Source organism: Rhineura floridana, chromosome 14 (assembly GCF_030035675.1).
Source record: "Rhineura floridana isolate rRhiFlo1 chromosome 14, rRhiFlo1.hap2, whole genome shotgun sequence".
In the NCBI taxonomy this organism is placed as follows: domain Eukaryota; kingdom Metazoa; phylum Chordata; class Lepidosauria; order Squamata; family Rhineuridae; genus Rhineura; species Rhineura floridana.
In genome coordinates, this window is record NC_084493.1 from 39,041,976 (window position 1) to 39,068,634 (window position 26,659).

Consider the following 26,659-nt stretch of genomic DNA (forward strand, 5'->3'; position numbering starts at 1 on the left):
AACAGGGGCTCCCAAACAGTAGTCCACAGACAACCAGTAATCCCCGAGATACATTCAGTGGTCCACAGCCTATTTGTGGCTGAAGAATGGGAGACGCAGCATCTAATGCATTAAATACTCAGATTGACTTTTTTATTGTATTTTTATCACTTGTTTTGTCCTTAGGTTGTATTTTATTGTACTGCAATTTAAATTCTATGGAACTCAAATTGTAATGCAATAAATATGTAAGAAAAAAGGAACAATAAAAATACAATTTAAAATCATACAGCATTTAACACAGAGTGCTACAATAGGCAGAAAATTCATTAAATGGTTCACCACAACCCTCAGCAATTCTCAAGTGATCCACAGGGAAGGAAGTTTGGTAACCACTGGTCTAAAACATACCATTTCCTTGAGCTTTTGCAAAGACAACTTGTGAGGCTAATGAATTATAACATGGTAAGAGAATTAGTAGCCTTGCTCAGAAACAATTGTCAGTTTACTTGTTTTTTACTAATTGAAAGTTAAGCAGATAAAGGTAAAGGACAGAAACCCAGTAAATAATGACTTTATTTTGAAAATCAAAATGGATTTACTAAACTTTTGGTGAAACAAACTAAAGGCAGTCTGGTTTCAGTGCAATGTCTGAAGCACCCCAAGCTTTCGAGCTGTTCTTGGTAATCTGGAAAACAGCAGCAGCCATAACCAGATTCTTGTAAATGTAGCAAGGTGAGAGAAATGGGAGCTGGCAAAAGCAACGATAGGAAGGAGAGGGTAGACTAAACAAGAGATACTGGGTTGTATACAATTTAAATTCTACTCAGAATAGGCTCATTGAGATTGATGGACCAAGTTAGTCATGTTTATCAATTTAAGTGGGTTTACTCTAGTATGATTAGTATTGCGTACAACCCGTTGGGCTAACTTTAATAAGTTCCAGGGTTTCAGAAAACTTAAGAATTAATTGATCCACTTTTAAATGTATTATCCTGAGCCACAATCGTGCTAAATGCTAATCATGTTCTCATCATGTAGAGTGCTGCACACTGATTGTGTTAAGAATTTCCCCATTCCAAGGCTTTCATAAACTCCTCTTCAGTGAAAGAAAGCATCTTTGCAGATTCAGTGTGCATCTAAGGAAAGAAAAACTCATTTTTAATACATCGTTAAATTTCTCATATATCTCTGTCAAGATTTACCTTATTGCTGTTTCAATATCTGTAAAGCCAAACTGCAGGTGAGAAGGAAGACGAAGCAATCACTTATCATTCTGTCACTTTCTCCCAAGCGTGTTTTTGGGGGCCCACCTATGCTGAATCATAAAATTGGCCATCTACACCCTTGATGATAAAACTGGTTCTCCCCCTCTAGAAAAGGTCTATCAATCCACGATGGTGATAGATAATGATGTTATTACACAAACATACTGCCGTCAGCTGGCAGCCGTTCAAAACATTATAACTGAAGCTACACTCAGGCTGCTGGTGCTTTCTCAGACAAGGCTGGAGGCAGCTCAAGCCTTTTCAGACCTGCTGTATTAGCTCGGCACAACTTCTCTGGTGGTGGTTTAGTGTCTCTATTGGAGAGGATGGGTAGTATAACCATCTGTAGCAACCTTGGCATAGCTCCACTTTCCCAGGTTATCTGTGTAGAAGACATTTTTGCAAAATAAACTAAGGCAGTTGTCTGGTCTTAAGCCTGTACTACCGTTCAAAGAAAGTTTTAGAAATGGGTGTACATATGTTGAAGCCTCGCTGAGGCAACAAAAACATGCTCTGCTTGTGATTACCAGCTGCCTTTGTTAATACTAAAACATCCTGTCTAAAAATCATGGAGTTTTCTGTCGTATTATGACATCATGAACAAGCTATTTGCTGTTAAAGTGTCAGTTCAAACAGAGCAGTCCTTAAATCGCTCAATGTAGTAAATAAGGCAAGAAGAGCCAAGAAAAGAGAGTGTGTCCTACTGATAGCTGTGAGGGGAAGAGGTAGATGCCCTCCTTGCACTGAAATAGTCCACCAAAAGGGAAGTCTCGTGCCATTCTAATTTATGTTGGTTCTGTTGTGTAATTTGAAGTCGTACCACATCATAGTGCTGAAACTTATTGCATCCATATTGGAATTTGGAGCCTGTATATTTCATAATATTTTGCAAAGCAGCCCTTGCCTCCCCCCCCAAATCATGCTGCAAAACTGCAAGTAGCGCTGGATAACTTGCCTTCTGTCTCTTTAAGATGTCAATTAACTTTATTTGTTTCTTGAAACCTGTCATCAGCTCTCCTTTTTGTTTCTCCAGCCTCTTATTTTCAATTTTCAGTTCTTCAAGCTTTTTATGTCCTTGGTTGACTAAATCCTAACAGGAGAGGGATGGAACAGTGTATGTTGTGCCATTATAAGCAGAAATGAGCAGAATCCTTTGGGATGTTCTCAGCGGAAGCCACGACGTTTCATTTCAAAAAGGAAGGCTCAATAATATGATCCAGGTGATGAGCTATTCTGTCTTTCTAAGGCAAAAAAGATCACTTGGTGGCTGTGAGGGCTTATATTTCAAGCAGACAATAACTGCTCCCAGGATGCAGAAGAGAGAGATTCTACAAACTGGATGCCGGCAGGAATTCTACTTTATATTTCACTCTGACTGCTGCCTTCGGAGTAATACTGGTGTACAGAGAATGTTGAGGCTACACAGTGTGGTGGCCCTGCTCAGCCATGAAGTTCCCTTATTAAACTTCATCCTAATCTACCTGACAGGGCTGTTGAGAGGATAAAATGGGATACTCTGCCCTGAGAGACAAGGTACAGGGGGCTATACCAGGGTGACTTTAAACTTGGTCACCTTTTAGATCTGCTGGTTTTTCCCATTGTCTAAGCTAACACAAGTCCTACCTTGTTACTTTGCTTCAGTTTATTCAATTCCATTTTATATTTCTCTGCTTCCTCAAGTGCTCTGTTTAAGCGCACTTCCATTGTACTCTGGCTGGCTGAAGCCTGCTTTTGTGCGCGCTTCAGATTGTCCAGTTCCTGTTAACAGTAAGTCAAAACAGAAAAGAAGGCAAAGATGTCCAGTCATGTGCACTTAGATTCTGGGAATGGGAATTGCTCCGTTCCCATGCGCGAGGAGCACTGCTGGCACTTATGAGGAAGGCCTCCCCAGGACCCCTGGCAGGGTCAGCTGCAGGGGATGGTCCCTTTGGGGAGGTGCCAGGGCAGGGGCACCACCTCTGTTAGTCAAGATATGGAGCTGTAAGGCAGGCATTGTGGGCGACAGGCCTGTGCTGGTTGGAGTTCCTGCCTTCTGCCTGATAGTGGGGGAGGCGCCTGCTACCGGGCTTTCGTTTATGACCAGTGTCCTTCACCTTCCAGCTGTGTATCATGTCAGTTGATGATGCTAGGATGTGGGTGGGTGGCAGGCAGCTGCAAAGATGCTGCCCCAATTTCGGTGGGAGTGGGCAGGGGAAGTTACGGTGTAAAGGGGCTGACTCATCTAGGCCAGGTGCCTTCACTTGCCCCGTTTCAGTCCCCTTACTCCTCTGGGTGTTACGGGTGCTCTTTCTGAGTGCCAGCCCAGCCCATAATAAGACCATGCTCATCCATGACTTGACCATGGATAAAGGGGCTGACTTGGCATGTATCACCGAGACGTGGATGGTGAGCTGGGTAGGTCTGGCCTAACTCAGCTCTGCCCACCTTGGGTACTCAGTACAGCACCAGAATAGGGTGGGGTGGGGGGTTACTACAGTCCACAGAAGCACCATCTCCTTCACCAGAAAACCTCTTGATCTGGGGATGGCTTAGAGGGTCTGCACCTGACGCTGGGCCAGAGACAGACTGGGGATGCTCCTGATCTATGAACCACCCTGTTGCCCAATGGCATCCCTCACTGAGCCGGCAGAAGTTGTCTCTGACGTGTTGAGGAACTCTGTTGTTAACTTCATCATCCAAGTGGAGGCTGCCATTGGGCTGGCATCCTCTTGCTTGCAACGATGTGGCCTGCAAATTGTCCTCTGGACCCTTGCCCTTCTTGGCTTATTAAAGCTTGCTGAGGGGGTTTGACTGAGTGGGTCCAGGGTGTGGTTAACACATTGTTGTGGGAGGGAGTGGTTCCAGCCGCTCTGAAAAAGCCCACCCTGGACCCATCTGTGACAACTAGCGCCTGGTTGCAAATACCCCCTTTTTAGGGAAGGTGACAGAAAGGGTTGTGGCACTGAAACTACAAGTACTCTTGGATGAAACAGATTATCTTGACCCAATCCAATCTGGGTTCAGGCCTGGTTACGGGACTGAATCGGTCTTGGGCAACCTGATGTATGACCTTTATCGGGAGAAGTACAGGGGGAGTGTGAACCTGTTATTCTTACTTGATCTCTTGCTGGCTTTTGATACCATTGACCATGTTATCCTTCTAGGCTGACTTGCCATTCTGATCCTACCTCCAGAGACATTTTCAGAGACTAGCATTGGGCGATTGTCTTTCAGCCCCCTGACAGTTGTGCTGTGGGGTGCCGCAGGGTACCATCTTGTCCCCCATGCTGTTTAACATCTATATGAAGCCTTTGGGAATGATCATCAGGAGATTTTGAGGCGAGGTGTCAGCAATACGCTGACGATTCTCTGTAACATCTGAAGCTGGTAAAAGGCACTCCTAGCCACTGAGGTCACCTGGGCCTCTAGCAACAAAGATGGATCCAGGAGCACCTGACTACAGACCTGCTCTTTGAGAGGGAGTACGACCCAATCCAGAGCAGGCAACTGACCAATTATCTGAACTCGGGAACTACCAACCCATAGCACCTCCATCTTGTTAGGATTCAGGCTCAGTTGATTGGCCCTCATCCAGCCTACCACTGAGTCCAGGCACCGGTCCAGGGCTTGCACGGCCACTCCCGATTCAGATGTTACAGAGAAATAGAGCTGGGTATCATCAGTGTACTGCTGACACCTCCCCCCAAATCTCCTGATGACTTCATATAGATGTTAAACAGATTTAGGGACAAGAGGGCACCCTGTGGCACCCCACAGCACAACTGCAGGGGGCTGAATGACAATCACCCAATGCTATTCTCTGAAAAGGACCCTGAGGTAGGATTGGAACCACTGTAAAACAGTGCCTCTAGTACTTGATTTTTAGTCGTCTGCTGTTTTTGATTACTTGTTTTTATTGATAATTTTAATGTTTCTTGTAAACAGCTTAGAGGTTTTTCACAATCAAGTGGGATATACTTTGTTAAATAAATGAATAAATAAAACTAAACACAGCTTTTCTTTGGAGGCGTTTCTGCCAGGCCACCATTTGGTTGACTGTCAAAACGCTGATGAAGACCTCTCCGTTCTGCCAGAATTAGACCTGTTCCTTTCTTATTGTGGCCTCCCGCTTTCCATGGTTTGCTGATTGTGTGTATTATGTCATTCTCAGCTGTTTGCTGGTATGTTTTTTCATAACTGGGTATCACTTTCAGTGGGAAATATATAAATGATTATTGCCCACCCCCAGTGCCAGAAACAGGAGAGGGTGGAAGAAGGGCTCTGGGCAGCCCTGTTCTTCCTCCAGGTGCATCCCTGACCTGCAGAGGGCATCTATAGGTAGCAGAGCATGCACTGGAGTGGGGGGCAGCAGCAGTGGGGCTGCTGCCTGTGGATCAACACGAGAGGCAACTTGCTAGCACCTGCTGCGTGTCCAGCTCTGCATCTATGGGCTGCTTCACATGTAATATGTTTCCTTATATGGACAAAGCTTCCATTGACAGTTTCATCGATATATCCAAGTTTGATATATCTGATCAGAGAAACCAATGCAGAAAAAAACAGTTTGCCTGGCTTTCTGCCTCAGGAGCCAGAGATGGTTCAGGACCTGAATGCAGCAAGCCATGCTGTCTTCCGTCTCTTCTTTTCCGCAAAATGGGGTTTCATTTAAGGGTGGCCAGTCCAGGTACACGTTGCCTATAAAGATGCTCTTCAGAATGAGAAGAGACGAAAAAGGGGACCTTACCTTTTCTACCACAGAAGCCTTCTGCTGCAACCCTTCACTTTTTTGGTTTGCTTCCTCTGACAGCATTTTGTACTTTTGTATTTGAGATTGCTGTAAACTAGCTGTTCGCTGCAGCCTCCCATGTTCTTCTTCCATTTCTTTAAGACAGCTGCTTAAATTCTGATTCTTCTCATCCTGCAGACCAAGAATTAACACATGGAGCAATTGAGTGCTTAAGAGTTAAACTATGGAATCACCGCTAGATTCCTACACTGAGCAGGGGGTTAGACTCAATGGCCTTGTAGGCCCCTCCCAACTCTACCATTCTATGATTCTGTAAATTTGCTCCCACAAAATGCAGTGATGGCCACTAACGTGGATGACTTTAAAAGAGAGCTAGGCAAATTCCTGGAGGAGAAGGCTATCAATGGCTACTAGCCACAAAGGGCTACCTCCACTGTTGGACACTATGCCATTGAATACCAGCTACTGGGAATCTCATGAGGGGAGAATGCTGTTGCTCTCAGGTCCTGCTTTCAGGCTTCCCATAGGCATCTAGTTGGCCACTGAGAAGAGGATGCCAGATTAGATGAGGCATTAGCCTGATTCAGCAGGCTCTTACGCGACGGCGGAAATTGTGGGGGCTGCTCTATTACTGCATTTTCTTGAGATTTAATTTGAGGGAAGCAGTTGGAAAAGCTGTCTTTTGGTTAAGCACATGCACTTCAATGAGAAACTCATAAGTTGTCTCACATTTTCTGAGCAAGAGGAGTTCTGCCAGCATGTGCCTGTACGAATGAGATTATGTGCAAAGCAAGCAGTTGTCCGGCGCTTCTGGACAGCAAGGCCAGGCAGCCTGGGCAAAAAGAAGCCACCCACATGGCCATGGTTCTCCCTGCCACCATCCCAGTCCCAGCTCATCCTCTTGGGTCCATTTCCCCCAAGAGACAACTTTGGAGGACATAGACCACATAAACTGCTGTTGACTGCCCTCAATATCTGCAGGACAGAGAGGATATAAATAAGAGCAGAGCAGGAGAGAGTCAGAGGGAAGGACTGCTTGGCACTGTCCTCACCCCTGCCTGCTCTGCTCCCTCAGCCAGTAAGGTGTCTGTCTGTAGACTACATCAGTGTGATTGCCTGCTTGTTACTTTTGCTGATTGCAGAGGATGACTGGCTGGGTGAGTACAGCTGGAGGGTGGGAGTGGACCAGAGCCTTCTGTAAGAACAGACCTGGCTCTGCGCCCACCACGGCGGAGTCGACACTAAGTGGGCTTGCTGCTTTGGGGGGGCACAGTAGACAAGTCTGTGACTCTAACCCAGTGTGAGAGCTTGGGTGAGAGGAAGCTTTGTTTGGTGGGGAGACAGGAGAAGCATCCTCTCCACTGCGAAGCCCCAATGTCTCCTTGGTGTTCTGGGGAACTACAGGCTATGAAGTCAGGCAAAAACGAGAGTGCAAGTCTTGTTCTGAAGCCAGCCACGCCCTGGTTAGGGCACCCAGTCCTGCCTGCGGTGTGGCAGTGTAGCTGGCTAGTAGTTCTCATTAGCTGCAGCCACTTGCAACTTCAGCTGCATTCATTCGATGCTGAATGAGTCCACTTTGAGCTCTGCCTCTAGCTTGAAGGCGGGGGGAAAGAACCAGTTTGTGGCATAACTGATCAAGTGCTGGACTTTTGCCCAAGAAGATCCAAGTTCAAACAGGAGCTTTTGAGCCTTGACACCTTGTTGAGAGGATGAAACAGGGTAACTCCATCTGCACTGCAAGGAGGTCTTGGGGGGAAGGAGAAAGACAAACTTGACAGATAAAAAGAGAGAAAAGGTTTGCACACAAAAGCAAGATGGGAAGTGGCCAACGATGAAAGTAAGTTGTTGACTCAAGGGCTGACTTTAAAAAATGGCTTGCATCTAGTCCCAGAGTTTTGGGGTGTGGGGAAGGGCAGCTTCCTCGCTCCCTGATCAGTCTGGCCTAGGAACACCAGTACAATTAAAAGGTCCAGGGGAGGAGGTGCAGGAGGAAGGCAAGGGGTGGGATGTGGGCCAGTATCAGAGTTCATATCCAGTTGCCGAGGGAAAGGAATACCCACTCCAGCCACTATTTATCTTTTATTTAAAACAGCTATGGAGAGCCTTTGGCCCTCCAGAGGTTACTGGACCATAACTCCTATCAGGCCTATCAAGCATGGCCAATGATGATGGGAGATGTAGCTCAGCAACATCTGGAGGGCCAAAAGTACCCCACCCCTGTCCTAAAAGGAGCATCTCCCCACCTTTAGAAGTGGTGGGTCCTAAAGCTCCCCCCTCCTCCCTGTCAGAGCATTTGGGCAACAAGAGGCCTCCCCTCTCATACGGATGCTTCCCATCATACCCATCAGCCAAAAGATGCAAAATGGTGGCAAGGCAAGGCAGCAGGAGAAGGGGAAAGGATGGGAGAGGAAATGTCAGAAAGGAGGGGAGGGGGACATATGAGCACTGTGTCTTGCTAACCCTTTTATTGCAATCCCAATACTGCCAGTCTTGGCTTCCCTTCAGGGAGGGAGAGGGTGCACACACACACGCAGGCCTCTTATTGCCTAAACCAAGTGACATGGAATGTACCTTTCACTCCAATTTCCCGTGAGGAAAAGATCTGAGGATCACACTGCTCTGATTGCTTGCTGCCTCATGAGAAGGAGGGCCAGGAAGGGGCCGGGGAGCATAGCCCACGTGGACATATCAGATCCCAGGCTAGCGGTGAATGTGTGGAAACTCCCTCCATCTTCCACCGAAGCAAGTTTGGCCAGTAGTGATGATTGCCAGCCATCCATAGAATCTCTTGCACAAGCAAGTTGCTGCTCCGTTCTTACCTTTTCACGGCATTCCACTCCTCTGGCGTCCAGTTCCTCCTGCATGACACGAAGCTTTGCCTTTAGGAATCGGATTTGGGCCTCTGCAAATATGCAATCATTACACTTAACATTCTAGACCTGACAGAAGAAGCACCTCCAGCTGTGCAAATGGCTTTTAACCACTTGCTTATAGAACACACTGTGTTGGTGCTTATACTTAGGATATGTTTATACAAGTTTTTCAAGTTTTGAAAACTGACCATTTGAGAACATCCTTCACATATCCAAAGACATTCCACGAGTACCTTCAACCTGGACTGGAGATACCAGATCTGAAGGCACTGCACAGAGTTATTTCATGTAATGATACCAGCCTTCCCCTAGGACACCTTAGCAGGGATTCCATACAGGAAGTCATGCCTAAAGCAATTCCCAACTTGGATTGCTCACCAAGCGTGGTCATGTTTCCCCACTTCTAACTGAGCAGAGCGGAGGAGGCTGTCTCAGCTGGTCTACATGTGATACAAATGAGCTAGCTCTCAGAGAGCAAGAGAACAGGGAGGCTAGCAGGAGATTGACAGCAGAGGTGTAGTGAGGAAGGAGACAAAGCCAAAGAGGCAGCAACCTGGAGTAACCCCAGGAGGCTGTTCTGAGTCATTGTGTGCTCAGCTGGGTAGGTGGAAAGACTGAAGGGCTTCCACAGCAGCTTCAGTCGAAGGGGTGGGTCCTGAGAGCTGTTGATTGAAGGGGTGTGGTCTGATAACTGCTGAGTGCAACTATCAGCAGCGGTCTGTGCCGGGAGGTTCCTTCTGTTTCCTGATTCCTAACTGAGCAGAGCAGAGGAAGCTGCCTCAGCTGGTCTAGAGGGTATACAAGTGAGCCAGCGAATAGGGAGACCTAACAGGAGTTGGGCAGCAAAGTTTGGCAGGAGAGGTACCTAACAAAAAATTTGCCTTGTAACATGCATCGTATACCAGTGGGACTCTCCTGTTAACTTTCAAGAAGGACAGGACAAAGCAGACCATTCCAGCACAATTAGAAAGATAGAAACAAAAGGTAATAAGAGACTATGGCCAGAAAGGTCACTCCAGTTGTTGAGAAAATCCAGAGTGTGTTATAATGTGTATAACAGAAATACAGTACAGCCACATTGAAGGTCTCAGGGAACTGATTACAATGTACTGAGATAAGGATAAAGAAACTAGCTAGTGGTGCATCTTGTGTATGCAGATGTAATGGACAGATAGCCAAGTGATGATACATCTTGTCTTTTGTTTCCTGCTCGGGCTTTGTAATTTTTATTGCCACATAGCATTACTAAGATAAGGTATAAAAAGCAGGCCTGCTCAAGTAACATGCAGGCAGCTTACTTTATGCATGAGCGGTGAGTGTGTCTCTATTCTGCAGAATAAACTTGGGTTGAACCCTCGACTTCTCGTTCTTGGTGGTGTATCAGAAAAGCCTACCAAGGGGAATGAACAGCAATATTTGCAACACAGTGGTGATGACCTGCACGATTTATGCAATGTTTGTTTTCTTCACTGAGGAAAACATGGTGTACAAGTGCAACAAGTGCAAGCTGGTTGCACTGTTGAAAGAAAAAGTGAGAGGCCTGGAGCAGTGAGTGGCTACACTCAAGGGTATAAGAGACCTCCAAAGAGTTCTTAGGCAGAACCCTGGAACAATAACAGCAGTTTGCAGCAGAAGAGGAGAATGTTGAGGAGAGGAAAAATGAAGTGGAGGAAACTCTGCGGAAAAGGGTGACAGTTAGGAGCAGAACATCTAGAAGACACTCTGCACCGGTGGACTGGTGAAGTATGGAACTGCTTTCAGGTACTTGAGGATGAGACTGGAGGACAGCCTGCAGAGGAAGAATTATAGGAGACCCTGCAGGACACCGAGTGAGAGGCTAAAGCTCAGTCAAGCCGAGGCAGTGAAACCATGCCCTACAACAACAAGAAGAGAAGAATAGCAGTGGGAGATTTCCTCTGTGTGGGATTGAAACCCTAGTATGCTGAGAAGACCCATGGATGTGCCAGGTATGTGGTCTCCCTGGAGGACGGATTAGAGATTAGAGATGTGACAGAAAGGTTGCCATTACTCATAAAGCCCAGTGACACATATCCCTTTCTTCCCATCCATGTGGGAATGAATGATAATGCCAGGCAGAGCTACAAAGAAATCATGTCAGACTTTGAAGCTCTGGGAAGGAAACTCAAGGACTTTGGGGCACAGATAGGTTTCTCATCTATCCTTCAAGTACTTAGAAGAGGAGTAGAAAAGTATACTAATGCCCAGAGTATGGGAAACAAGTAGGACAAATTTGAACTCTTAATACAGGTGGATAAATACAACTTGATAGGTGTAACTGAAACTTGGTGGGATGACTCCCATGACTGGAATACAACAACTGAAGGATATAACTTGTTCAAAAAGAACAGAAGGAATAGAAAGGGAGGAGGAATTCCACTATATGTTTAAGTATATATTCCTGCACAGAAATACAGGAGAATGAGCTTGATAGCCCCACCAAGAATATCTGGATTAAAATTAATGGGACAAGGAATAAAAGGAGTCTACTACTGACTACAAAAACAAGGAGAAGGCAAGGATTAAATTTTTGAAAAGCAAACTGCTAATGTTTCCAGGAGGCATGATGTAGTAGTAATGAGGGACTTTAATTACCCCAATATCTGTTGGGAGACACATTCTGCCACACACAACCCTCCTAGAGATTCCTGACTTGTATTGCTGATAACTTTCTCCTACAGAAAGCGGAGAAAGGAACTAGAGAATCAGTTATCCTGGACTTGATTCTAACCAATAGAGATGATTAACAGTGCAATTCAATACATGTCTACTCAGAAGTAAACTCCATTAGGTTCAGTGGGACTTACTCCCAGGTAAGTGTGTATTGGATTGCAGTGTTAGTGGATGAAGTGGCAGTTACAGGAACTTTGGGAGAAAGTGACCACGTTATACTAGTGTTCTTGATCTTAAAGGAAGCAAAAGCTGACAGTAGTCATAAGAATATCTGGGATTTCAGGAAAGCCAATTTTAATAAACTCAGAACAATGGTAAGAAATGTCCCATGGCAAGTGACCCTAATGAGAAAAGGATTCCAAGATGGGTGGGAGTTTCTAAAAGAGGAAATTCTAAAGGCATAATTGCAAGCAATTTCATCAAGGAAAAAAGGGGGAAGACAGCAGAAGAAGCCAATGTGGCTCCGCAGAAAGCTTAGAGATGACCTTGAAAAGAAAAAAGGACACATACAGGAAGTGGAAGGGAGGTCAGACCATGAAGGAAGAGTACAGGCAGATAGCACAGAATTGCAGGGATGGCATCAGGAAGGCTAAAGCTGAGAACGAGCTGAGGTTAGTGAGAGATGCCAAAAGCAACAAAAAAAAGTTTTCTTCAGTTACATCCATAGTAAAAGACAGAGAAAAGAAGTGGTGGTACAGCTACTCAATGAAGATGGCAAATTATAACAGATGACAAAGAAAAGGCAGAAGTCCTGAATTCCTACTTTGGCTCAGTCTTCTCCCAAAACAGGATCTATGACCCTCTTGAGAAACGTGACGTTGAAGGGGCAGGATTGCAGCTTGAGATTGATAGACAAACAGTCAAGGAATACCTAATGAGTTCAGATCTCCAGGGCCCGATGAACTGCATCCTAGAGTACTGAAGGAACTAGCTGAAGAACTCAGAACCACTGTCTATTATCTTTGCAAAATCATGGAGAATGGGTGAAATGCCAGATGACTGGAGGAAGGCTAATGTTATCTTCAAAAAGGCCAAAAAGGAGGAACCTGGGAACTACAGACTGGTCAGCCTGACATCAATCCCTGGGAAAATACTAGAGCAGATTATAAAGCGGCCAATCTGTAAGCACAACTCCTACCAGACTAATCTTATCTCATTTTTTGATCGGGTAGCCTCCCTGGTAGACTGTGGGAATGCTGTGGACATAATATATCTTGACTTCAGCAAAGTGCTCCATGATATTCTGATTAGCAAGCTACATAAATGTGGACTGGATGGAACAACTGTCAGGGGGATCCACAGTTGGCTACAGAATCGTACTCTAAGAGTGCTTATCAATGGTTCCTTCTCAAACTGGGGGGAGGTAACAAATGGGGTAGCACAGGGCTTGGTACTGAGCCCAGTGCTCTTCAACATTTTTATTAATGATTTGTATGAGGAAGTGCAGGGAATACTTATTAAATTTGCAGATGATACAAAATTGGAAGGGATAGCTAATTCTCTGGAAGACAAACAAAAATTAAAGTGGTCTTAATAGGCTGGAGCATTGAGCTGAAAACCAGAGAATGAAAGTTCTACACCTAGGAAAATGAAACCAAATGCATAGTTATGCCAGGATACTAGGCTCAGCAATACTACAAGTGAGAAGGATCTTGGAATTGTTGTTGATCACAAGCTGAGTATGAGCCAACATTGCGATGTGGTTGCAAAAAAGGCAAATGCTATTTTAGGTTGCATTAACAGAAGTACAGTTCCAAATCACGTGAAGTACAAGTTCCCCTCTATTTGGCACTGGTTAGGCCTCATTTTGAGTACCGCGTCCAGTTCTGGACACCACACTTTAAGAAGGATGCTGACAAACTGGAATAGATTCAGAGGAGGACAACAAGAATGATCAGGGGACTGAAGACAAAGCCCTACGAGGAGAGACTGGGCATGTTTAACCTTCAGAAGAAAAGACTGAGGGGAGAGATCATAGCACCTTTCAAGTACTTGAAAGGTTGCCACACAGAGAAGGGCCAGGATCTCTTCTCGATCATCCCAGAGTGTAGGATATGGTATAATGGGCTCAAGTTGCAGGAAGGTAGATTTCAGCTCAACATCAGGAAAAACTTCCTGTCAGAGCGGTACAACAATGGAACCAATGACCTAGGGAGGTGGTAGGCTCTCCAACACTGGAGGAGGCATCCAAGAGGCAGCTGGGCAGCCACCTTTCAGGTGTGCTTTAACTTGGATTCCTTCATTGAGCAGGGGGTTGGACTCGATGAGCTTATAGGCCCCATCCAACTCTGCAATTCTATGATCTTCCATCTCCAAGCAGACAGAGAGAAGATGCTATGGAGGCACTGCAGAATGCACAACTGGGCCATGGAGTGATCCACACTGAAAGACACCTCTCCTTCCTCATGTGACTGATCTCTCACTCATCATAGGAACTATTATAAAACACACTTCAATTCTAAGAGCATGCACATATTAAAAAGCTTGTCTAAATGACGCCATGAAATGTAAAGATTATATGAACAGGTCAGCTGGAAGAGTAAGAAAAGGGCAGTAAAAAGCAGATGCACCTGCTCCAATTTCACTTCCGGCAGTGGGAAGAATATCGTCTTCTAGATCAGGCAAGTTTCCTTCTTCAAGTTGCACTTCAATTGTCTCAATTGTCTTGGCAAGAGAGAAGTCTGGGACTGCAACATCGGCAGCACTTGGGACATCGCGTGGTCTTAGTTTTGTGCTGAAGAGACAAGGCCGGAACACAGCATTTCTAAGCTTTCTAAGAGCAGAATTATCATCATAATTATTAACTGACCAGGAGCGAGACCTTGGGGTCCTCGTGGATAGCTCAATGAAGATGCTGATCCAGTGTGAAAGAGAAAATTCCATGCTAGGGATCATTGGAACGGTACTGAAAGTAAAACTCCTGATAAAGCCATTACAGGAATACCTCGCATTAACGTACTCAATGGGACCAGAGCGAGTACGTAAACTGAAAATGTCCTTAAAGTGAAGCACTACCTTTTAAAACTTTTTTTTTACCTCTCCTTCATGCGGACCCTCAAAGCCCCGCGCTAAAGCCTCTGCTGCTGCACTGCCGTGCCTCCCAGCTGATCGCGATCACGCCTCCCAGCTGATTTGCGGTGGCGCGATCGCGTCTATTTCCACCCCCACGCACCGTTAAGTGTCCATAAGTGTGAAGCAAGCATACGTAAACGGGCGTGGTGGAGTATGGACTATGCCCGTAAAAACGAGCGTACATTAAGTGAAGGTCCATATAGCGGGGTATTCCTGTATTCAAATGTGTGGTATGGCCACACTTGGAATATCAAGTACAGTTCTGACCACCTCATCTCAAAAAGGAGTGTGTAGTTAGAAAAGGGCAACCAAAATGTTCACGGGGATGGAGCGACTCCCATATGAGGAGAGGCTGCAGCATTTGGGGCTTTTTAGTTTAGAGAAAAGGCGGGTCAGAGGAGACATGACAGAACTCTATAAAATTATGCATGGCATGGAGAAAGCGGGTAAAGTTTTTCTCCCTCTTTCATAATACTAAAACTCCTGGGCATCCAATGAAGCTGAATGTTGGAAGATTCAGGACAGACAAAAGGAAGTACTTCTTCACACAGCACATAGGTAGACTATGGAATTTGCTTCCACAAGACACAGTAATGGCCACCAGCTTGGATGGCTTTCAAAGGGGGTCAGCCAAATACGTGCATAATTAACTATGGATGCTGGACTAGACAGGCCGTTGGCTTGACCCAGCAGGTCTCCTTATGTTCTCATTACATTTGTCAGTCGCTTTGTACAACAGAAAGTCTCAAACCGACTTAACAAGATAGAATGGTGGCAACTGGCAAAGAACAATTTGATAAAGGACTCTTTCAACTTTACAGAAAAGATGGAATTTCTCAAAACCAATAAATAGGACCAATAATCTCAGTGAAATGGACCATCACTAATGTGACATGGATGTGATTGCTTGCTGTTGTGGTGGGGCCAGTTTCTAAAGCTGGCCGCCTTCCGACAGCAAAATGTCATTAGAGGCTCTCTGGGGTTTGCTGATATTTTAATAATCCATCTTATACTTGCTGTTAGCATTCTTCATGCTACATAGTTTAAGTAGTTTATATTCTAATTATGATCATGTACTTACTATGACCAGCCATGGTCAGAAGATAACAATAGTTGATTTTGAAAATGCGTAAAATAAGTTGTTTGCTATTCAGTGACAGTTGCCATACCTTGACTGGTTTCCTTTTTGCTTTTTTCCAGATTGTGGCCTAGTCAGAGCTGTAGACACAGGGCTAGACTTCTTCTTGTTTGGTTGCTATGGGAAGTTCACAAAACAAAAACCCTTAGCTACCCAGAAAACACGTTTTGGCCTTACACCCTGCTTTTCTTTATTTGCACAAAGAACATTCTAAAGCAGCCGGGCGTTGTACATCAGTTACTCTGACTTCATGTGAAGCAAGTATTTCCTTAGGGTCAATCCCCAATCTGGCACAACGTTCCGTGCATGATCCTGCACCAGTCACTGCCTCTCAGCTCTATCTCCCTGGGAAGCTGAAAGGCTAAAATATGATAAAATATGACACTGGAATCAATTTTAAGTGGCTGAACACTACACTTCCTACTATGTGCCTCCTATTGATTATTGCATGCTTGCCTTGTTTGCAAGCTGTATCGTGTTTGTCCTCATAACAGCCCTTGGATGGAGGGCACAATCTCTCTTCTTTTATATAAAAGCTGCTGTGTAGAGCAGGACTGCTTGCTCACTTTGAGACAGACGGCAGAAGTAACAGTAACCCACCACTAGAGGCCAAAAGGACGGCAGCAAGTTCAGGGCATCTTTCTTGATGCAGCTTTTGCTTCTGGATCTCTCTCTCTCTCTGCGTTGCACACTGTGTGTGTGAGAGCGAGAGAATGCATGAATGCCCTCAGACTTATTTTCTGCAGTGGATGAGGCAGGTCGGCAACTGGCTCTTTTAGCAGCTTGCACACCCTCTCCACTATTCCCCTCATCATAAGGATGCAGTACATCCGATCTGTGTACAGCCCAATCCCATACAACCCGATTCAGAAATGTGAGACTACAAGGAGCACATGCACCTTGGTATTAAGTTTCATTGAACTCTGTGGGACTTTCTTCTGAATAAATACAGTTAGGATTGTATTATTAATATAAGTGGTATAATAAACAGTTTTTATATTTGCAAAACTTATCTCTAGAACAGGTAATAAATGAATATGATAAATTAGATATTTATTTGGATCAGCCAATGGCATTTGCAATTTAAGTATAAAATACAAACGTAAACAACTAAAGTAATAAAATTATTAAAATAAATTAAAACACCGATCATTCTGCACAAATATACCACAATTTTGCACTGCCATCTCCACACAGGCGTGTGTGATTTTGTCATGGAATTCTCTTATAACGACCCTCAAGTACTGCTGAGGGAAGCACATTCAGTTGTGTGCTTGAGAAGGCTCTTCTGTATTGGGGGAACGTTGCATCCTGCAGAATGCGCTAAATTTAAGTAACAATGTTTATGATTGTATTTGCACAGAATTTTCCTAATTAAAGAGGAGAGGTTCGTATAGAAATGTCTAATCCCAAAGTAAAAAAATAAGTAAAAAAATGAAGGCCTTGAACAATTCCATTACAAGGGAGATCTATCTTGGGTGTAGAGAAATAAGAGCCAAGGTGAACAGTTGGCATCCAGCCAATAACAGGCCTCTCCCACTCTCTTCCATGTTTGGTTATATGGATTTCTCTGCTGCTAATGGGAAGGGCTGCGACACAGTGCTAGAGCATCTGTCTTGAATGCAGAAGGTCCCATGTTCCATCCCCAGCAGCAACTCCAAGTAAGGCTGGGAACAATTCCCTGCCTGAAGCCCTGGAGAGCGGCTGCCAGCCAGGGTAGACAACACTGAGCTGGATGGGCCAAGGGCTGGCTTGGCACATGGCAGCCTCTATGCTCCTATGCTCTGGATAACACGCAGCAAATGCCCCCCCTGCTTTGACAGGAGCACAAAGAGAACCCCATTTCAGTACCTTAGTCACTGTAAGAGGAACTGGCAGCAATTTAGGCGACCATAAATTTCTGGAGAGAAAGAGAAAATGGCAATGATTAGCTAATTTTGAAGGATAAAACTAATTAACACATTATTTTAGTTATATTTTTAATTTTTTAAACCAAAATGGTAGAAGGGAAGATCAACGATTCAAAACATATCAATCACTTTAATTAAAAGTAAGTTTTGACTCCATAGAAGCAGCCTCAGCAAAGCGCTCCTACCAATGAGATGGGTGCATAAGCAGCACTGACAACATGGTTGTGGTCTGCCATACTGTGGAGAACTCAATGGTTTCTAAAGCGCTGTGCGGCCCTGTCACTGTAGACATGGGAGGAATCAAGGCAACCAGACGCAGTGCTTTGAAAAAATCCCTCTTGTGGGCTATCCAAAATCCCCCTGTAGCCTGAGCATGTTGGCTGGCAAGAATGAGTGGTAATTAATGGGGAAGCCGTGGCAATTGCTGCTGCTCAAACTACTATTTGATAAAGCTAAAGGCAGTGATCTCCAAACCAGGCACGGTGATACCGTTTTTTAAGATTGGCTTGTGTCACAAGGACACAGATTGTCTCTTAGTGATGTGCTGCCCAAATTTAGAAATGCAAAGGCCTGAAGAAAATGTCTGGGAGTGGGGGAGAGAACAGGAAAATGTCCCTCGACACTCTGGAACTACACATGCCCCCCCCTCTTTTCTTCAGCCTCCAGGCAGAGATACCCAGGAGTTCACTGTGTAGCAAACCCTCTTGACCTCCGAGAGTGATGCTGGCTGGTCCTTCTGCAATTCTGATCCATTGCAATCAGTTGGGGAAAACGCTTAAACTACAGAATGGTTAAACTGCAAGCCACTTCCAGGCTTTGTTCTCCCTTGCAGTTATAGCAGACACTTAGCTATCAGATACAAAATGTGTGGATGTTGTGTATGCCACCCATCTCTTAAGTTATAGTCATGGGGCATGTCTGTGAAATGCAGCCCTGAACATAGAATTAGTGCCCTGTTTTATGTGCACAAAATGCAAATGGGCCCGTGGATACATGCTTGAATCTATCAGGGTCCAATAAAAGGGTGATACCAAATGCTGACAACTCTCCTGTGAGCTGGTTGTCAATGAAACAAGGGAGCAGCAAGCACATGGCTGAGTTTAGGGTCAACATTTTTCTTTCAAACAATAAATGTGTATAAAAAAAACCCAGAGAAAGTCCTCAGCAAAGTCTACTGGTCAAGCAGCTCAGCCTGGTTAAGGTGCATCACTTTGCTGGCCATAAAGGCATAGTCACACTACTGTTGAATTTGATTGATTTACAGCCCATTTACAGCCAAGGAGATCAGAGGCAGCCATCTGGTCTGGGATGAAAAGACAGCTGACCCCTCTGAGGACCCTGATATGCCCAGTTTCCAGCTACAGTCAAGGCAGCCATCCAACATCCTTTTAATGGGAGAAGCAGCCAGGGAATGAATCTCAGATCTTATCTTATGCATAGAAAGTGTTAGCTCTACCATTCAACTACAGCCATCACATTACATTGAGCACTGAATTCTGCAAGTAAAAAATCGTTTCTTTTATTCATTCTCTTTCTCTCTAACTACAACATTCAAGACTTTATAAACCTTTCTCTGTCACTCAAGGCCTTTGGTAGTCATATGTTAGGAAGCACTTGCCTCAGATGTTTGGCCTCGCTGTCAAATAATTCAACCTGTGGAGATGCTGGCCTGGACAACATTTCTTGTGGGCCTCTCTTCAGCAAGGAAGGAAAAGAGGATACAACATCAAATTGACAGGCATCATAAAAAAACTTAATTATGTTGTTAGTGATGATGAAGAGATGTGCAGAAATGAGCAGGATGGAGAAATAATCCCCCTTTCCAGAAACTTTGGGGATAGGGACCAACCCCCTACCAAGAACAGGATCTTCCTCACCACCACATCATGTCACAGACTGCTTTTTAAATTGCTCAGTTCCCCAAGTTTTTTTCTTCCATGACTGATATTAAAAACATCAAGGGCTGCTGAATTTTAAATCACAACTTCGGTGAGACTAATTTAGAATCAGAAGTCAGACCACCTCCACCATAATTGTCAGGGGTCAGGGGTGGAGAGTTAGTAATGGCTGGTGCTATATAAAGCCGGTGTGAGCAACAAGAGCGGGCCAGTCTGCTGCCTCCCCTGTGCTTTGCCTCAGACTAGGAGCGACACCAAGAAAATGGCATCAACCAGCCCATACAGAGCTGTAAGGCAGCTAGAGAACACTTAATCTCCACATACTCTGAATCTGGAAGAGAGAGAAGCCCCAAATGCTAAGACTTCACCCCGTATTGTGGATACGTAGTTGTGATTAGGCCACAGAACTTGTAAAGATGTGAAGTACATTTTAAAGAAGTGTAAAGCACAATTTTTAAAGAGTTCAAAGCACTTCACATGCACTGGCCCCATTCACATGCAACAGTATGCCATCGTCTGAAATAAACGATGGTTTACCATGAATAAGCAGCATGCTCATGTATGCTGCTCATTCATGCCACCTTCACCTCACTCTGGCCTGACGGGAGCCAGGAAACAAAACACGGAGCAACTGGCTTAGCGTTACATGCAAACCAGTGCTTGTTGTTTGTTTTTCTTAAACAATCCATGAGTGGTAGGCCAAGACCAAATCTTGGTTTCCATTCATAACCATGAGTGCTGGTTCGCACATAATGCTAAGGCAGCAACTCCGTGGTTAGTTTCCTGGCTCAGTACGGAAGGTGTGAAGCAGGCATAATTGAGTAACCCCATCCAGGCAGGGCCGGATTAAGCTGAGGGGGGCCCCTAGGCTGATTGGTGTTTGGGGGCCCCTTCTCCTCTTAGGCAATATGTGCGTGCAGATTTGCAGTCAATCAAGATGGCGGCTGAGGTTTCCCTAAGGGGCTGAAGCCTCTGCCGCCATCTTGGTCGATGGCAGCAATGCACACGTGCAGCACGCATGCGTGCCATCAACCAAGATGGCAGCAGAGGCTTCAGCCCCTTAGGGAAACCTTGGCCGCCATCTTGATTGATGGCAAACGGCAATAAACAGCGGAAAAAAAGGTAAGTGAAGCCGGGGATGGTGGGCGGTTCGGAAGCTCTTGTCCCACGACACAGGCCCCCAAGAGCTCTTTCAGCCTACTAAGTCTAACAGAGAATCCGGCCCTGCATCCAGGGCTGATACACAAACCAATTCTCAAACCAGAGAACTGCCTATCCAGAGGATCTCTGTCTTGTCAGGATTTAGTCACAGTTTATTAGCCCTCATTGAGCCCATGACTGCATCCAGACACCAATTTAGGTTATGCATGACCCTTCTAGATTCAAGTGTTAGAGGAACAGAACTGGGAATGATCACCATAGTGGTAAAACTTGCCCCTAAATCACCATATGATCACCCCCAGTGGCTTCGTAAAGATATTAAATAGCACTGGGAACAAAGTTGTGCCCCGCAGATCAACTGCAATGGGCCAGAGGTACAGCTATCCAACTAAAAAACAAGAGAAACAGTGCCCCCAGCTCTTGGGGACAGTCCAAGAGGATACCACGGCCAACAGTGTCACAGCTAGTCAGAGTGGCTTGCCATTGTTTACTCACCATGACTTCTTCAGCCTGACGTACCAGTTCTGCTGTCTTGGCTTCTAATTCTGCATTTACACGCCTAAAACAATAATTTCAAACTGCATTTTTCCCAGATGTCTTGAAGAAAGCAAGATTACTAAAATAGGTCTGCCTTCCAGAGACTGCTGGGAGAGACTAGCAGGCTGAAGGTTGCACAACAGGGAACACATACACTTCTAAAAGTGTATTTCCTTAAACCTGTATTTCCGGGGGTGGGGGGGTTACAGGTTTCTGACTCCAGAGTCCAAGCTCTGCTCATCAAATTGTGATGAAAAGTTGGGCTGCATTTATGATACACGGGTTTTTTTCTGTAAAAGAAATATATATAAGGTCAGTACTTCAAAATGCAAAATGTTACTTTAGTCCTTTCGTTGTTCTTAGATATTTGTTATCTTGTGGAAGATACTTTGAGTATTGTTTAATCTGAAAGCATCCTAAGAAACTTGGCGCAGCTTCGCCATCACTCTCCATGCTCTGATCATCTCCCCTCCAGACTACTGCAATGCGTTATTTGTGAGGCTGTCTTTGAAAGTGGCCTGGAAACTGCAGTTGCTCCTGAACTGGGTGGCAAGACTATAAATTGGGACCAGGCAGCCTGGCCACTTTATTTATTTATTACATTTATATACCGCCCCATAGCCAAAGCTCTCTGGGCGGTTTACAAAAATTAATGGCTGTGCACTGCCTCTCAGTCCATTTCCAGTTCCAATTTAGAGTGCTGGCTTCGACCATTAAAAACCTTCAGCCTCCTCCGCGTGTATTATTACTTCAATGTTACGCTCTTGTTCAGAGACTCTGTTCCGAGTGCCCCTGTTGAATGACGCAAGAGAGCCTTTTAAAGGCAGCTGTGTAAACAGCCTGTCCACCCAGCACTATTCTTGTGGTCTGTTCACCCTGCCTTTTAAAATAACTCAGGTAGTTTGGTCCTATCAATTTTAAAATGTGTGTTTTAACTTTGGAGTTGTGGTAAGTATTGTTTTCTTGTTGTAGTTATGCTTCTTTTGATTTATGTTTTATTTTGCATTCAAGTTTTTTTATACTTTTGCATTGTAAGTCACCTAGACAAACGTATGTTATGGGGTACAGTTGTTGTTATTAATTGCCCACCCTTCACTAATAGGGCCCAGGGCAGGTTACAAAATCTAAAAAAAAAATTAAATTAAAAAATGTAAAATTTAAAGAAGAATTAAAACATATTTCAATCACAAGAACAGGGTGGGTTCTGAAAACATACATCTCCAGGAGCTGAAGTCCAGGGTTAAGAGATGTGTCTTCAGCATTCACCAAAAGCTGTATAGTGAAGGTGCGAGACGCACCTCTGTAGGCAGGTAATCACCCAACTTGGGGACTGCCACAGAGAACGCTCTCTCCCGGGCCACCCATCCCTGGACTTCTGAGGGTGGCAGAACGACCAAGAAGACCCCCTCTGCTGATCTTAACATTTGAGTGGGTCTGCAGGGAACGAGATGGTCTCTAAGATATTTGGAGCCTAAGTCATTTAGGGATTTAAGCACCTGAACTGGGCCCAAAAACAAGCTGGCCATCAATGCACATGTTTTAGAACAGGGGTTACATAAGCAACCCCAGCCAGTAATGTGGCTGCTGCATTTTGGACCAGTTTAAGTTTCTGAGACGTCTTCAAGGGAAGCCCCATGTACAGAGCATTGCAGTAGTCCAACCTGGAAGCATGGACCATGGAGCACTGAGCCAAGTCACCCCGTCCAAAAGGAATCAAAGCTGGTGAACCAGCCAGAGCTAGAAAAAGGCACTCCTAGCCACTGGGGCCATCTGAGTCTCCAGTGACAACCCTGGATCCAGAAGTACCCCCAAGCTGTGGACCTGCTCTTTCCAGGGGAATGCAACCTCTTCCAAAACAGGCTGTCTCTCCAATTCAGGGGCATAAGAACTCTGGACACATAACACTTCTACCTTGTCAGGATTCAGCTTCAGTTTGTTGGCCCGCATCCAGCCCCATCACTGCCTCCAGACCCCTGTGGAGCACCTCATCTGCCTCTCCTGTTTCAGAGCATCATCTACATATTGGTGACACTTCAAAACTCCTCGTGACTGCTCCCAGCGGCTTCATAAAGATGATAAATAGCATGGGGGACAAGATGGAACCTTGCAGGACACCACAGGAAAGCTTCCACGGTGTTGAACAGAAGCCTCCCATAAATACTTTCTGGAAAACATCCCTGGAGGTAAGAGCAGAACCAGTGCAGTACAGTGCCCCCAACTCCAATCTGGTCAATGGCATCAAAAGGCTCTGAGAGGTCAAGAACAACGAGCAGGGTTGCAGTCCCCCATCTCTCTCTCGACAAATTTCATTGGCCAAGGCCTGAAACCAGACTGGAATGGATCCAGGCATTCAGTCTTTTCCAAATATGCCTGAACTTGGACCGCCACTACCTTCTCGAGCACCTCGCCCCAAAAAGGGATATTTGCCACTGAACAATAGTTACTGAACACTTCTGGGTCCAAGGAGGACTCCTTAAGGAGGGGACGCACCACTGCCTCCTTGAAGGTGGCTGGTCCTCTACCCTCCTCCAGTGAAACACTGATCACTCCAGTCGACCCCTCATGGCTAGTTCTAAGAGGCCAAGATGGGCAAGGGTCAGGTAGTCACCTGCACTTCTTCAAGCAGTGTGTCCACATCCTCAGGCCTCCGTAATTGAAACTGATGCAGTCCAGATGGAACAGCAGCATGCAAATGTTGTGAATAAATAAACATAATGTTCAGAAGGCACTGAAGGTAACTACATCCAAAGTCCTAGGAGGTGAAAGGTATACCGAGACCATTCACCGAGTATACCAGCCTTCCTCAGCGTGGAGCCCTCCAAATATTCTAGAGTGCAATATGGCCTTGCTGGAGGGCTGATGCTAGTTGTAGTTCAAAGCACCTGGGGGCACCAAGTTGGGGAACTCTGGAGTATGCTGTGCAGCAAGGCGAGAGGAGGAGTAAGGAAGAGGCCCACGTGTGGATTCCACAGACCCTTTAGAGGAGTGTGCAAAGTGCTGCAGAGCAAGACAAGGGCGCTTCTGGGCGTGCCTAAATGCCTCTCCCTTAATGCCAGCCAACTTTAGGGGCTCGCCTTCCGCTCACTAGCTGGGGGGAGGAAGGTGAACTGCGCCAAGGGAGCCGTTTCCATCCGGGCCGCTCTTGGCTCAGACACACCTGACGCCGTCCCTACCTGGCTGCCAGGCCTTCCCTGTCGCCCCCACCCGCCGCCCCCCCCAGCTCCCTTCGCCCCCCCTCTCTCTCGGGCTGCAGGCGTCGTCGTCAACGCGCCTTGAGCCGCGGAACGCTGCTGAAGGGCTTCGCTCCCTCCCGGGCTTGCGGCAGAGCAGGAGCCACAGGCGGCGCGGGGGCTGCATGTGGGGCGGCGGCGGCGCCCCTGACCGACCCACCGACCGACCTACTTGTATTCCTCCTCCTTGGCCAGGAAGGCGGCGGCGCTGCCGCTTCTGCTGCTGCTCCTCTCGGCGCCTGCGGAGGGCCGGCGGAGGGACACCTGTAGCGGGAGCAGGAGCAGAGTCAGGCGCAGGCGGCGAGACCCTCTCGCCCGCCCGCCGCCCGCCCGGGAGACCGAGCGCCTCCGGGGAACCGGCCCACCCACACGCCTTCCCCGTCCGCCAAGCGGAGCGGCGCTTCACCCACCCGGGCCGAAGAAGAGGCGCCGCCGCCTGCCGCCGCCGCCATTTTGCGGAGCCGCAACGGTGGGAGGCTCCGCTTGGCTGTCGCTAGGCAACGGCGCCGCCAGGCCCCGCGCTGGGTTCAGCCCTTCCCCTCGCCGACGGCCTCCTGGGGCCGCGCGGTGGGATGTCCCCGGCCCCTGGCGGCGTCCCGCGGTCAGCGCCGGTTTTGTACCCCCCTTGGGGCAGGGATCGTGGCTCGCGTTACCCGCCTGTGCGGTGCTGCGGCACCACCGCCGTTATCATCAGCGGGGCGTGCGGTGCAGTCAGAGCCCCTCGTGGCAGCCCCATCGCCGCGCCCCGAGGACGCAGGCAGCCCTGCGCGTCCGTCAAAACCTCCCTGCCTTATTATGGGTACGGAGAAGGGCCAGAGAGCAGCAAGCGGCACAAGCGGGCGTTTCTTAGGGTCGGCTGACCGACGTCGACTGCTAAGACGGCCACAGGATATGCCACACACGCCACAGGGAAACTGGCAAGCCGCCTTGTCGCCTTATGCAGTGGCCTGAGCAAGGGAAGTGCCCCCTGCAGGGCTGCCCTGCCTCCCCCATCCGTTCTGCCACTGAGACTAGCAAGCATCTTCCTCAGGCGGCCGATGTTGCCGCCCGGGGCTCCTGCTGAGAGGAAGGGCGGGATAGAAATCTAATATTAATCACGTACAGGCGCTCCTGCTTGCGGTCATGGATTCTCTGCCTTGAGGCCGCAGCAGCGCCAGGATGAGTTGCAGGGTGTGGAGTTCTCCGTCGAGACATCACAGTACATGAATTTCTATCCTGCTTTTCAGGCAAATGCCACCCAAAGCAGCTCACATCAGTAACATAGTAAAAGGGAGACGCCAGCCCTGCAAAACCAAACAGAGGGGAGGGGAGGCCCATGAGGGTGCCAGCCAAGCCAAAAGTTGGGAGAAGGCAACAGGCGTATCCATCTAGTTTTATCTATATTCTAGATTTATGCCGCTTTTCAAAACAAAAAAGCTTTCCCAAAGTCACTGCAAATCAATGTCATAAAACATTCAAAAAGAAAGCCAGTTTTTAAACTTTTAACTAAACACAGCAGCATAAAATATTAAAACATTTCCTAGGCCTTACCAACAATCCACATAAAGCCATTAAACAGTATCAAAGATGTAAACAGAGCGCAGTGACAATTTAAAAAGCAACCCATCATTTTAACCAGAAAATCATGACAAGCTCCAGCCTGGGAAGTATTCAACCATGGCTCTTGGCTTAGTCTTCCATGTCCCCTGGGGGCAGGGGTGTCGAGTACCTGGTAGCCTTTTGGTTGCTATAACTAGCCGGAGGCACCAGTAGCCTTCCCCTGGTTTCTGAAGTCCCAGGGCAACAGAATTTTCTGCCTGGAGGCTACATTGAGATGCATCCATGATTAATAGAGATTAATTGTTGTGAATTGTTTGCAAGACATTTGGAGGGTAAAGCTGGTCACCTCGATAGCAATCTATATAGGTGGTACCTCACCAAAGACTTCTGAGGAAGCTTAGAAGTCATGGAATAAGAGGAGAGGTCCTCTTGTGGATTTGGTTAAGAAGCAGAAAGCAGAGAGTAGGAATAAATGGACAGTTCTCCCAATGGAGGGCTGTAGAAAGTGGAGTCCTTCAGGGATGGGTATTGGGACCTGTACTTTTCAACTTGTTCATTAATGACCTAGAATTAGGAGTGAGCAGTGAAGTGGCCAAGTTTGCTGACGACACTAAATTGTTCAGGGTTGTTAAAACAA

General features: G+C 46.5%; 1 protein-coding gene across 3 annotated transcripts; it reads right to left on the minus strand.

Annotated features, from left to right (window-relative positions):
- Nucleotides 1–445: 445 nt before the first annotated feature.
- On the minus strand, nucleotides 446–25,086 carry TEX9 (testis expressed 9). 3 transcript variants are annotated; one of them, XM_061594837.1, is made up of 13 exons: nucleotides 24,894–25,086; nucleotides 24,656–24,747; nucleotides 23,862–23,912; nucleotides 21,212–21,275; nucleotides 19,276–19,352; nucleotides 17,599–17,647; nucleotides 15,779–15,864; nucleotides 14,108–14,271; nucleotides 8,793–8,875; nucleotides 5,971–6,144; nucleotides 2,871–3,005; nucleotides 2,203–2,337; nucleotides 446–1,118 (listed from the first exon to the last, which is right to left on the minus strand). In XM_061594837.1, exons 1-13 carry the CDS (start codon nucleotides 24,933–24,935, stop codon nucleotides 1,041–1,043), a joined length of 1,230 nt encoding a protein of 409 aa, XP_061450821.1. In that variant the 5' UTR covers nucleotides 24,936–25,086; the 3' UTR covers nucleotides 446–1,040. The 3 variants fall into 3 exon arrangements, with proteins under 3 accessions (XP_061450821.1, XP_061450823.1, XP_061450822.1); XM_061594839.1 differs by lacking the exon at nucleotides 2,871–3,005; XM_061594838.1 differs by lacking the exon at nucleotides 23,862–23,912 and having other exon boundaries at nucleotides 24,894–25,084.
- Nucleotides 25,087–26,659: the final 1,573 nt, after the last annotated feature.